The sequence below is a fragment of the Podarcis raffonei genome, chromosome 1 (assembly GCF_027172205.1).
Source record: "Podarcis raffonei isolate rPodRaf1 chromosome 1, rPodRaf1.pri, whole genome shotgun sequence".
Classification (NCBI taxonomy): Eukaryota; Metazoa; Chordata; class Lepidosauria; order Squamata; family Lacertidae; genus Podarcis; species Podarcis raffonei.
The window spans coordinates 35,004,115-35,017,896 of record NC_070602.1 but is presented as its reverse complement, the minus strand read 5'-3'; the positions used below and the strand labels follow the sequence as shown (position 1 = coordinate 35,017,896).

Sequence of the window (13,782 nt, the reverse complement as noted above, 5' to 3'; positions counted from 1 at the left end):
TGATACATACGACATAAATGCTTAAAAGGTTAAAAGTTACAACAAACTGACAAGAGTCCTGAATTCTGGAAATACGTTTTGCATGATTATGTTTTGCATGCTACTGTGGCACAGACACGTTCCCTATGTACCCTGTTTCATAGTCCTCTAATTGTGGACTGAAATACTGAGCTGTAGAATTTTTGTGTGTGTAAAGCAGTTAAACATCTATGTGAATAATTCCGTCATCACAAGCTATTCAGCTTGCCAGACAGAATGACACCCCCCCTTACATGCTGTTTTGGGGGTTCTCCTAAATTCTCCATGAGCCAATTTTAGGGGAGCTTGGGAGAGGGGGAAAGCCCCGTTGTGCTTGCAGAGGTCCTTGCACAGGGTTCCTAGTGGGACTAGTTAGTTGAATTCTGATCAATATCTCAAGATTTCAGAATTCTAAGTCTTTATGAGCTACACCATATTACTCTCACTTGTTCATGGATTGCTATATCTAAAAGCCCTATTTTTTATTTTTAGTTTGGGTCCTGGTGCAAAACTGAGCACTCTTATATGAGCCAATATATTATGGGATACAAACAGATATATCAATGAAGTGAAATGCTTAGGTGGAAACAACCCAGGTCCACAAATGATGATGATGATGATGATGATGATGATTTGTACCCCGCCCATCTGGCTGGGTTTCCCCAGCCACTCTGGGCAGCTTCCAACAAAGATGAAAAATACATTAAAATGTCACACATTAAAAACTTCCCTGAACAGGGCTTCCTTCAGATGTTTTCTAAATGTCAGGTAGTTGTTTACCTCTTTGACATCTGATGGGAGGGCGTTCCACAGGGCGGGCACCGCTACCAAGAAGGCCCTCTGCCTGGTTCCCTGTAGCTTTGCTTCTCGCAATGAGGGAACCACCAGAAGGCCCTTGGCACTGGACCTCAGCGTCTGGACAGAACGATGAGGGTAGAGACGCTCCTTCAGGTATATGGGAAGAAGGAGAAGCAGGGCCCTGCAGACAGAAAAATGTGCTGGGAATAACCACCTCGCACTTCCTAGCCAAATCCTTACCCCTTACCCTCTAAAAGAAGATGGCACAGTACGTTTCCCTGAAGTGCTGAACACGGCTCTGTTCTTAGCATATAGTAAAGGTAAAGGGACCCCTGACCATTTGGTCTAGTCGTGACCAACTCTGGGTTGCGGTGCTCATCTCACTTTACTGGCCGAGGGAGCCGGCGTACAGCTTCCGGGTCATATGGCCAGCATGACTAAGCCACTTCTGGAGAACCAGAGCAGCACACGGAAACGCCGTTTACCTTCCTGCCGGAGCAGTACCTATTTATCTACTTGCACTTTGACGTGCTTTCGAACTGCTAGGTTGGCAGGAGCTGGGACCGAGAAATGGGAGCTCACCCTGTCGCGGGGATTTGAACCGCCAACCTTCTGATTGGCAAATCCTAGGCTCTGTGGTTTAACCCACAGCGCCACCCGCGTCCCTGTTCTTAGCATATACACAGCTGCAATTATGATGAAATGCTGACCTCAAGCAGAGATCAGGACTGGTTCATATCAGCATCCTGAGGGTTCCCTTTGCACTGGGAGTGAGCTCCTTTGTTGTCTTCTCTCACAGCTAACACGGGCAAAAGACTAGAGGCTATTTTGGCACTGAAAGGGAGAAAAGTGCAGATTCAAAGCGTTGCTTACAGCTGATATTAAGACCTGGCCCAACTACAAGGCAGGGGTGGAGCAACCGTCTCAGGTGCCCTGTTTCTGGAGAATTGACACCAGCACTGATTGATAGTGAGATCTCACTTCTGCAATAGGGTGGGCGACACTTCCTGTTTCACCTCAAATGGCAAAACAGGATGTACCACCCCTCTTGTTAATATTAATTTAGCTTTAAAACTGACTTTTCCCTTTGCTTGGGGAGGACAGTATGAAGACCATTGTTCCAGACAAAGACAAGAAATTGGTTCGGGATGCTTAATCAACTGCAACCTTCAGAATATGTGCAGCATTTTCACTCTGGTCTGACTCCAAATCCTGATTTTACCCATAAGTTAGTAGAACTGGTCAGTTGTATAACAAAACAAAACAAAAACAGATTACATAAAGGAAAATATAATTTATTCATCTAATTCCACATATTCTTCTAAAAGGTAATGTCTCTTCTGCAGAAAATCAGTAGGTTAGCTCTTGAAGGCCAGGTAAAACATTAACCCTACATAATTATACTGCATTTTATTAGTCACGAAAAATTCTAGGGAGTTCTCTAGTTACTGGTAAGACCTAATATCCTGAAGGGGGGGGGGAGACCCAGTGCTGAATTTTACATATATTCACAGACATGGAAATATGCCCCCAAACCATTTCTCTCATTCGGAGAATGTTAAAATACCTGTGCATGGTAGCATAGGTAAAAGCTATGGTTTAACTCTGAATTCGTTTGCCTCAGAGAGGCTGCCTGTTATTTGCATTACTGCAGAAAAGGATTTTCCCCAGTTTAATATCTTACTTATCACAAAAACCCAGGGTCCAGTTAGTTAAGGTTTCACTTGAACGTGGAACATGACTTCCTAAGCTTGTCATGCATCAAACTGTTATGGCTGGCAATTGTTTAAAAAAATTCATTTTGTTATGAACTAGCCTGTTTTCAACTGGGCTGTTCAGAGATGGATTGCTTTCTGGAGTTTTTGACAGGTGTAATTGTTAAGGCGTCATCTGTTCTTGTTTGCACAAAATACATTTTAGCCAACTGTAGGACTTGCCCGCTAATCTTTCTCACATCATTCCATTCTTTGCTTGCCACTAGACAAATCCCCTGTTATTTGACCAGATGGTGGAAAATCCATTCTCATGATAAGTTGCTTCTAGTTTGCATTTAGATTACCTGCAAAAATGGAACAATTTACTACTCTGCCTCTAACCATCTCTTTCCTCCTTTCTTCCTTTAGTTTGACTTCTTGTAACTAATTATTTAAATTCTGCCCTGTGAGTTAAAATTAGTCATAGCGTTACATGTTTCACATGTATGTAAATTCACTTAAAGTTCCACCTTGAGTTATATGATGGGTCCATCTTGAGTTGAAGTGACATGTCAAAGTGGGAGGAGAAATCTAGCTGTATTTGAAAGCTTCTTCTGAAACTTTTCGGTAAAAGCATATATTTTTTTTAAAAGAGAAGCAGGTCATAGAATGGGCAGGATTTTTTTTTATTGAAAATATAACACTTATAGCAGGGGAGATACAAATATTAATTGGGGTTTTGTTCGTTTGATTCTAACAGGGTGTTGAGTTACGCTGCTAGCATTTTGTAGGGAGGGACTGCAGCTGTATTCTTCCATAGTACATTTGAAAGACATTAACCTCTTGCTGTCACAAGCGAAGCAACAGTGGGGTTGGTTGTGCCAAAAATGTTATGTGAGAATTAGGATTTTCATTCTACAAACATTTCAAAACCGAGTGGAAAGTGATTTCAGTTAACCAGTGCGAATTGATTAGGCTCGAATGCTATTCAGTTCTTTAATTTTCAATTCTGAGAAAATATATACAAGAAATCAATTTTAAAGCATAAAATGGAACAGGAATATACAGTACCCAGAGTAAATAGCCAATATACAGTTTGATCCTGAGCAAAATCAGTTTTTATATGGAACATATGAGATCAACCCTCCCTGTCAACATAATGTGTTAAAGAACGAGTGATCAAAATTAATTTGGGTAGGGTGTCTGCAAGATGGTTCCAAAGAGAGCATACATGGGAAAGGTTGTTATTCCCAACCACCAACCCCCTTGCTGATTACCTGCTATCTGACTGCATTCACTGGTTCACTGACTGTGATTTGTCTGGTTACAGGATTGATTGAAATCCATCTACTAGATAATTCTTAATTTCTGGCACCTAGAATTGTAGAGTTGGAAGAGATCCCAAGGGCCAGCTAGTACAACCTCTTGCAATGCAGGAATCTCAGCTAGATCATACATGACAGATGACCACCCAACCTCTGCTTAAGAACCTCCAAGAAACGAGAGGCCACCACCTTTCATGGGAGTCTGTTCCACTGTTGAGCACAGAAAGTTCTTCCCGATGTTTAGTTGGAATCTCCTTTTTTGTAACATAGACTTATAGAATCGTAGAATTGTGGACACTGAGGGTCATCTAGTCCAACCCCCTGCAATGCAGGAATCTCAACTATAGAATTCATGCCTCTGCTTGAAAACCCTAATTGAAGGAGAGCAAATAGCCTTCTGAGGGAGTCTGTTACACTGCTGAACAGCTCTTACTGTCAGAAAGTTCTTCTTGATGTTTAGTTAGAATCTCCTTTCTTGTAACTTGAATCCATTGGTTCAAGTCCTCCAGAACAAGAGAAAACAGGCTTCTCCATCCTTCCATGTGACAGCCCTTTAGATATCTGAAGTTGGCTATCATATGTCTTCTCTGTCTCCTCTTTCCCAGGCTAAACACACCCAGCTCCCATAACCGTTCCTCATAAGGTTAGGTTTCCAGACCCTTGATCATCTTGGTTGCCCTCCTCTGCACACTTTCCAGCTTGTCAGTACACTCCTTAAATAGTGGTGCCCAGAGCTGGACACCAGGTGTGGTCTGACCAAGACAGAGTAGAGCAGTACTATTACTTCCCTTGATAGGGATATCTGTTGATGCAGCCTAGAATAGCATTAGCCATTTTTTTGCTGCTGCATAACACTTGTTGACTTATGTTTAACATGTCCCCTAGGTCCTTTTCACATGTACTATTGGCAAGCCAGGTGTCCCCCATCTTATATTGGGGCAGCTGGTTCTTCCTGCCTAAGTGTAGAAGCTTACATTAGTCCCTATTGAAATTCACTTTGTTAGTTTTGGCCCAGTTATCCATTCTGTTAAAGTCATCTTGAATCCCAGCTTGGTGTCATCTGCAAATTTGACAAACATCCCCTCAATTCCTTCGTCCAAGCTGTTTATAAAGATGTTGAACAACAACAGACGTGGGACAGAATCCTGCAGCACCCTAGCTATCATTTTGTCCAGGGTGACGAACCATTAGTGAGCATTCTTTAGGTTGGGTCAGTCAACCAGGTAAAAATCTGTGTATTATGATTTAATCATAGGAAGCTGCCTTATACCAAGTCAGACGCTGGTCCAACTAGCTCAGCATGGTCTACACTGACAGGCAGCAGTGATCCAGGGTTTCAGGCAGGGATCTTTCCCAACCCTATCTAGAGATGCTGGGGATTAAATTTGAGACCTTCTACATGCAAAGTGTGTTCTTTACTATCAAGCTATGACCCTTCCCCTAATTAGCAGGTGTTGGTTCATAATTTATAATACAGAGCTATAGTTTATGTGTCTATTAAATATCAAACACAGAAGTCCTGTACATGTTTACTCAGATGTAAATCTCATTGCTTTCGGTTGAGCTCATGCCAAGGTAGGTAGGTATGGGATTATAGCAAAAGTGATTAGTGCTATGGATTCCATGCTAATGGATTCGCCTGGTGTACTTAAATAATGTCTTCAAATAAGACATTGTAGAGGCATACAAAGCAGATACTATTTAAAAACTAAGTTTAGAAGGTTCAAGGTGTGATTTCTTCATTGATTAAATTCTGCAGTATACTTGCATGATCCATAGCATGTTGAGAATAAACACTTTTTGACAAATTAGAGTAGTGCAGTTTCTTTGTTAATTTTAGTGCTATGCCTTATCATTCCCAAGCAGTTGCACAAGAATTTCATGTGGATGAATCACTGTAGACTATTGCTTTTGTAGGTGGCAGTTTATTTTATTATTGTAGTTTTATAAAGAAAGATGGATAAAAGAGGGAAAGAAATAAGACCATTGTTATAACTTTAGGAAAATACATAGAAATTGAATTCAGAATAGTTCCCATTTCCATAATAGTTCCATCATCTAGAGTAAATCATGTGACAGTTGTTAGGAAACCCAGGTCACACATTTTACTATTAAAATAAATACATATAAAAAGCGGTTTTGTTGAGCTATCTAGGTACAGTGCTTTATAAAGGTTAAGGCTGGAAACATTAGCTAACAGGTAATTTGATATGAATAAATATTTTGGTAACAGGCAATCTTCTGAGCTGATTTCTCCTCTGATGGACATATTAAGAGTAGCCCATTAGGAATGAAAGGGAATTACTCAGATTGCAGGTTAATTACTTAGGTTTTATGCAGTATCACAAAAAAGAATTTTATTCCCAAAAAGGTTAAAATCTAAAATGAATATTCCATGCAATTTGTTGTATTCCTTAACATAAAAATAGCATTGAATGTAATGCTTAATTCTAGATTATAAAATTATGTGGTAAGCCCCAGTCCTGTGACAGTCCAGTTTCTGTCACCATGGGGAACTGGAGTAGGCAGAGTTTTAAAAGTTCTCAATCATTCTGAACATCCATGGGCACAGATTGGAATCCTTAACAGATGTAAAGACAGTTTTTGCTAGTTAAGTGTGATGTTCTTTATTTTTTGGGGGGAGGGGAGCATTAAAATTTAATTACTCCAAAGAGGGTTTTTTTTTAATGTGTGTCCTATTTTGTCTCTATTTTGAGGAGAAGAGAAATTTTCTCTTACACAGAATTATATTTTAGTTTACTTTCAGAGCTACATTCCAGAAGTGGAACTTGTCCTATAATGTAGATATATATATGTAGATATATATATAGCTATAATGTAGTTGATGTAACAAGATGAGATAGATGTAACATATAATAATAGTACCTTTCAAAATACTAATTGTCCTGCATTACAGTTGACTGTAGAGAATCTCTAGTCATGTATATCTGTTTTTGATACCTCTACAGAATAACTGTCCAGCATCCTCTGCCCAACCAATCAGAATGTAGGAAAATCTACAGATATGACGGAATCTACTGTGAATCTACCTACCAGAAGTATGTTGAAATCTGTGTGAGTCTTTCTCCTGGCTCGTGGCGTTAGTGCTGTCCCTCTATTCAGAAGTTAAACATGTATTGAAAACTTACACTTCTGTTTGGATGAAATACCTTTGAAATTGGGGGCAGATATATGTTGTTTTCATACTTGGGAATTGTGCTCTTGAAGTTAAAAGGGAAATAAATAAACCTCTAGGACTTTATTAAATCTCTTAGGTATGCTTCTGTATATTGCAGTAAACAAGTACTTAAACCCAGAAAAACCTAGGCAAAGTATATTGCACAGGTGCTTCACATCTTAGGGATTTGAAAGGTGTGTTATGTATAAATTAGCTGTCACTTTTTTCAGTCGTGTAATGGAATGATGAGTTGTAATTTGCATAATCCTTTAAGAAGGCAAATTATACTGTCATGTAGCAGACTTAACATGCTAGCTAGGATTTCATAGCTTTGAAGCTAATTAGTATGTACCTTACAGGACAGTTAAATTGAAGTTGAGTCCTTTTGCTTTTTCAGTCATTTGGCTTTGTCCCTTGCCTAACAGTATCTGAATTTGTTAGTGACTAGACAATGTTACAAGTGTATTGCAGAAAGTCATTATAGACAGATATTGGCCTAAGCAAGAAAATGGAATATAGTTTGGGTTTTAATATATCTTATAGTAAGACAAGTTTTTCTTTTTCTTTTAACTTTTTCACCGTGGATGAATATTCCTTTATTTCATGAATAAATTTAACAATAGTCCAGTTGCTGCAGTTTATGCTCAGAAATAGGTCTATACATGTGTCATCTGTATCAGATGCAGTAGGCTAATGCATGCAGAAAATGTACCTAGTGGTGGGGAAATGCTTGCAAAACTCTATCCCGTGTCTTGTTCAGTTCCCATTGCAATAACCTGTCGTTGGTAGCTATAAGTACTACATTTCCTGGATATGACTACTAGCATATATACAGCTGGTAAACAAGTAATAGTTAAGTTAGTTTGCATGTGTGTGTGTGTCTCCGCGTGTCCTTCTCTATTTGGATAAATACAGATTTATGTATCCATATCTGATTTTGATGATCATTGTTTGATTGCAAAACAACCTTCTGTCTTTATATCATAACTTATACAGTGCAATTATGAAACTTGATGTACTAAGAAATAAGCGCCAAAGATAAGATGTACAGTGTAACGGAATAAGTCTGATGAATTAACGCTGCTAAATCAGCATTGCACCACTGTTACTGGCGGCAGACAAATTAACACAAGATTTGCATAATTTAGGAGCAATCCTACAAACAGGAAGCTGGCGTAAAGCAAGCTGGAGTAGATTAAGCTGGTATAAAGTTGCATCCGATTCAAACTCGGCTCAGCAGAAGGGTTATGGTTGGCTGAGTCAGCCTAAGCCTAGAGGAGGGGAAATAAGCCTTTAAAATAGTGTTTGAGTTACGCCACCCTTTTGCCAGTTTTACTTATGTCACAAGAGGCATAGGACCCATCCTAATACCCCTCTCTAGTCCCACCCACACCATGCTCCAACAACACCCTTCTTTTGGTGTCATCTTAAGATCCGCCAGACTTGGCTCATCCAGCTGGGTCCTGGTTGAACTGGGATGGCAGAGATACACTGGCATATCTTTGGCTGAGGATAAGGGTAACAGCTCAGCCAGAGATCTGTTGGATCCTAATCTGCTCAGCCTGGCAGATTTTGCCAAAGGACTGTTGTATTAATAGGTTTCTGTTTTGTGCTTTATTCATTCATTCACTCACTCATTCATTCATTTATTGGTTGCCTCCTACTCCTTGCAGTATTTCAGATGTAGGCTAGTTGTTTGATAATTGTTTTCTCCATTTAGACCTGCATTGTGGAGTTTATTTCCCTAATATACAAACCCATCCTAAAACACTTCATTATAAATATGGACAACCTGAAGTTTCCAAAGCTTTACCAACATTTCAGGATACATCACTTACAGTAATACAGGGTATATAAAATGACAACAGATTTAAAAGTTATGTCAAATAAGGTCCTCTGAGCAAGATCAAATCTTGGAACAGAGAAAGAAACATAATTTATTTGTATGCCGCCTTTCCATAGTTAAAACCATACTCAAGGTGGTTTACAACATGAAAAAAGAAATAATTACAAACATAACAAAAGTAGTCATAAACAATAAATGAAATATCAAAAATTACACAACCAAACTGAATTAATTTCCACAAAAGTCATAACAAGCTCTAAAATGAAGATGCAAAAAATTAATAACATTAACAGCAACAACCCCACCCCAACAAAAAACCCCAAACAACTCCCCACATCATGCAGTTGGAACATTTCTATATAAACATTTCAGCAAGTCTCATTCCAGAGCTGTGTACAGCAACATTTGACACCCAATACAATGAAATAAAACACTATCATTTAATTAAATTGCAACATAAATTTCAGATTAAGCATCGGTTTTAACTATTGCATATCAACATATCCCTACTGTGTTGTGATCTGTAAGAAAAGTGGTCAATGTGAGGTTGTGTCCTAATACAAATAGTGGGATTTATTTTGTAGGGATGCATCCAATTGTGTTTGCTAGTGGAACGGGCTTCCACTCATGGAACAGCACTTTCCCTTCTCCTCCTCTCCTTTGCAGTCGCCACATCTACTCCAAAGGATTGGGAGATGCTGTGGAGCAGGCTGGGGTGATCACCAGTGGTGGGGGGAGGAGGAAGATGTCCTTTAGGTATCAGTGTTATATTATATATAGTATAAAGAACTATTAAGTGTAGAACTTTAGAATTAAAAAAAAAAGGTAAAGGACCCTTGACAGTTAAGTCCAGCAGCGAACGACTCTGGGGTTGCGGCGCTCATCTCGCTTTACTGGCCGAGGGAGCTGACGTTTGTCCGCATATAGATTTCCGGGTCATGTGGCCAGCATGACTAAGCCGCTTCTGGCAAAACCAGAGCAGCGCACAGAAACGCCGTTTACCTATTTATCTACTTGCACTTTGACGTGCTATGAACTGCTAGGTTGGCAGGAGCAGGGACCAAGCAACGGGAGCTCACCCCGTCGCGGGGATTCGAACCGCCGACCTTCCAATCAGCAAGTCCAAGGCTCAGTGGTTTACACCACAGCACCACCCAGGTTCCTAATTACTAAGCATTAATTAATCACTTGGTAATGGGGAACACATCATGCTCCTTCTGAGGTAGTTGGTCCCTACCCTGTACTCAGCTCTCAACTGTGGCTCCTAGAAGCTGTCATCATGTGATAACAACTACACCCTGGGAATGGCTTCCACTGACAGGCTAAACCAGGTACCAGCCGATGGGTCCCAAAGCCTTGGTGAGTTAGGGACTTCCCCTGCATGTTAAACAGGCTCTGGCAGATTGTGCAGATAAAACCAATAGTGGGTTGAATGGTTAAGAAGGTGGTTTTTGCACGTGATGTAGAGGGAAGCAAGGGGCAGATGGGGCTTAGCAACCTGGGAAGGTAACCCATCTAAGAGAAGGAAGACTCTGATCCTAAACCTCCCCTGCTTTGCAGGATATATTTAGGAGAAGAAAAGGCTAAGGAGTAAACTCTACACAAATCTGGAGTGGAGTCCCTAAGACTCCAGGTTGGATAGTGCCTTGTACACCTCCTTCTGACAACTCCTGCAGCAGCGAAGCTGGTGCCAAACGTATTGCTCTGCTTTCCTTTGGACCATATCAGCAAGGCTGAGAGGGGGGTCTCGTTGTCCAGGCCTCCACCTGCACTTCCCAGGCTCGTGTTCCAGAGAGGTCACTTTAAACGGCCTCAGTCCAGTATATCTGAAGGAGTATCACCACCCCCATCGTTCTGCCCGGACACTGAGGTCCAGCACCGAGGGCCTTCTGGCAGTTCCCTCACTGTGAGAAGCCAAGTTACAGGGAACCAGGCAGAGGGCCTTCTCGGTAGTGGCACCCTCCCTGTGGAATACCCTCCCACCAGATGTCAAAGAGAACAACAACTACCAGACTTTTTGAAGACATCTGAAGGCAGCCCTGTTTAGGGAAGCTTTTAATGTTTGATGTATTACAGTATTTTAATATTTTTTTGGAAGCCGCCCAGAGTGGCTGGGGAAGCCCAGCCAGATGGGCAGGGTATAAATAATAAATTATTATTGCTATTATTATTATTTGTTGCTACTAATGCAGCGGTTCAACTCTGGAGGCAGTGTCCATTGTCACTTGAGACAGATGGATGCCAACAAGTGAAAAAATGGTAACCCTGGCAAACTGTGAACTGTCCATAAAAATCTAGTTTGGATTCAAAGAACTGTGGACTCTTGTACAGTGGTGGACAAGAGTGTCCTCCAGACACTGAATTGTCACATCCAAGGGTCTAGTAACCATCATGGGTAACGTGATGTTGCATTGGGGAATGTACCTGGAATACAGCTCTGAATTGTTTGTCCCCTGCATCCTCTTTCCTGCAACTGGAATTGTCATTCATTTGTGCAAATGGCTCATTTGATGGTCGGCACTCTTTTGTCGAAGTGTTTTTAATTGATAAATGCACTGATTGACAGAACATTTATTAAAAATCAGTATATAAAATATTTATATAAATGAGTTTTACTTTAATTGGTTTAGATCGGATATGAAGAGATCTTCTGTGATGACATTTGAATTTTCAAGTGTGAAATTAGATTAAAGTAGTAAATTTAAATTATGTAAAATGCCCATGCAGTAACCACAATTCAGCTAAAGCTAATAATAGCTAACAGCTATCTATCTACTCGGAAGTAGTCAAATTGTTTTCAGTGGAGGTTGCCTTATGCTGCAATCCTGTACACATTTAACAAGGAGAATGTCCCATTGAACTTATTGATATTGCTTCCAGTAAAGTTATCTGTAGGATTTCACTGTAAATTGTTGTTGTTCATTCAGTGATATACAGCTTAGTGCCAAATATGCTTTTAAGCAGTTTACAAAGAATAAAAATCAGTTACACAAATATTAAAATATAAACACCCGCAATCAAATAATGCTGGTCAGCAATTTGTCTTTCCCATGAAAACAAATGGGACTAGGCTACATTACACCTAATGGAACAATTTCAGTGAAATGGACTCTGGTTGCATTGCTTTCAGTTAGACTTTGTTATAACTAACCTAAGGTGGGTTGTGGCATAAACTAGGCATGAAAACTGCATAGGGATTTATTTTTATATTAAGACGCATAGAACATTTATCAATAAATAAGGCTAACATCCAGTTAAACAAATCTTAACTGACCATCCAATTTGATTAAATCGCTGATCCTGAAGGAGCCAGATCCAAATTCAGAACAGGCGGTTCTGGCTTACTTTGCTTTGGGGTTTAACCTTGCTACTACCTCCAGGCTTCCTTCCTTCCCTCTACCACTATCCCCTCTCCTAAAACTTACTTGACTGTAGGAGTAGGGCAACTGCAAAATGTCACAGGGAGGTCTTCATCCAGAGGACATTGCTTTATCCATTTCAGTGATCCAGTCCACAGGGAGGTACAGAGATGGCGCTGGGCAGATGTCTGCAGACAAACCTCGCTGCCCCTGTCTGTCAGCTTCTCTTTTTGTAACATTGTTTTATCAAGCTTTCAGAAAACAATTCCTTCCAAAGAAAAAAGGATAGTTAGAATTACAGTTAGAATTGCCCCCCCCACTACCTAGTAGCATAAAAAACCCAGAAAGCAATGTCTTCTGAGTTTTGTATTTTTTTGGCTTGTCCCATTTCACAGGTTTCATTTCCAAATATTTTTATTACTGGCCATGATTTTGCTATAAAACAATGAGATTTCTGTCTTCTGGTTGAGTCCTAATTTGCTGTATTAATTTGACTGTTATTAGCATATCACCATTTTTCTGAACTCTTACACATTCTATAGGCGTTTGGATGGATTTTATTTTTTTCTGGTATTGCAGATTGTGCAGCTGTTAACAAATTGTCAATTAATTTATTATTTAGTACATTTCTATCCCACTTGGTTCTGTAACAATACTGAATGCAATCTACATACAATTTGCAGACAGACTCCCATCTTCACCAGACCCTAAACTGCCTATCTTCATGTGCCTTTAGACCATGCAAAGTAACAGCAAAAATAATCCCAAACTGCACTTCTTGGCTATACTCTAGAGCAGGATTCGCCAAACTTGGGTCTCTAACTGTTGTTGGACTCCAGCTCCCATCGTTCCTAGCTACAAGGTCCAGTGTTCAGGGATAATGGGAACTGTAGTCCCAAAACAGCTGGAGACCCAAGTTTAGGAAACCTTGCTTTAGACCACTGATTAAATTCTACATGCACGAACAGAGTGCCTCTTGTACAACAGGATTTGTGCTTCCTTTCCTCTCTGCTTTCCCTGCATCTTGAGATATTGGGGAGTGATTCTCCTAGTTGCTGAGACCCAGACTCCCTTAACAGGGCTTAATCATAGTGGTTGCAGTTTGGGTAAGAAAGGGGGCAACATAGCAGGACCAAGTTAGCTAATAATGGCTAACAGCTAACTATCTACTCGGAAGTAGTCTAATTGTTTTCAGCGGAGGTTGCCTTTTTTTATATATAAATAATTTTTATTAATTTTCCAACATACATTTATAATATCCAATCTAAATTTATCACGTATTTTCTCTTTTTGAACTTCCTTCAGCCTCTCTAACAATCATCCATTATTCAATTTTTAATTACACATTTCCTAATTTTTATATTGCATTTTATATACCTTCACCCTCTTATTTTTCTTCAACACAATAGTCCTCAAACATTCACAGAGTTTCTTGAAATCCCACTAGCGTTGTTTGCTCATCACATATACATTTCAAATAATCTGAAAATTTTCCCCAATCTTCGATGAACTTTTGGTCTCGTAGATATCTGATCTTCCCCGTTAGTTTATCTAATTCTACATA

General features: G+C 40.0%; 1 protein-coding gene across 12 annotated transcripts in view; it reads left to right on the top strand.

The window, feature by feature from the left end:
- Positions 1–13,782, top strand: part of NPAS3 (neuronal PAS domain protein 3) — a 613,307-nt gene that overhangs the window by 80,155 nt on the left and 519,370 nt on the right. For 7 of the 12 annotated variants that reach the window (XM_053380672.1, XM_053380590.1, XM_053380662.1 and 4 more), the window contains exon 2: positions 6,805–6,894. The exons of 4 other annotated variants lie outside the window; for them this stretch is intronic. In XM_053380672.1, coding sequence (XP_053236647.1) covers positions 6,805–6,894 — 90 coding nt within the window. Of the gene's footprint in view, positions 1–6,804; positions 6,911–13,782 lie in introns of all 12 variants that reach the window. One more of the 12 variants, XM_053380636.1, reaches the window with a different exon arrangement.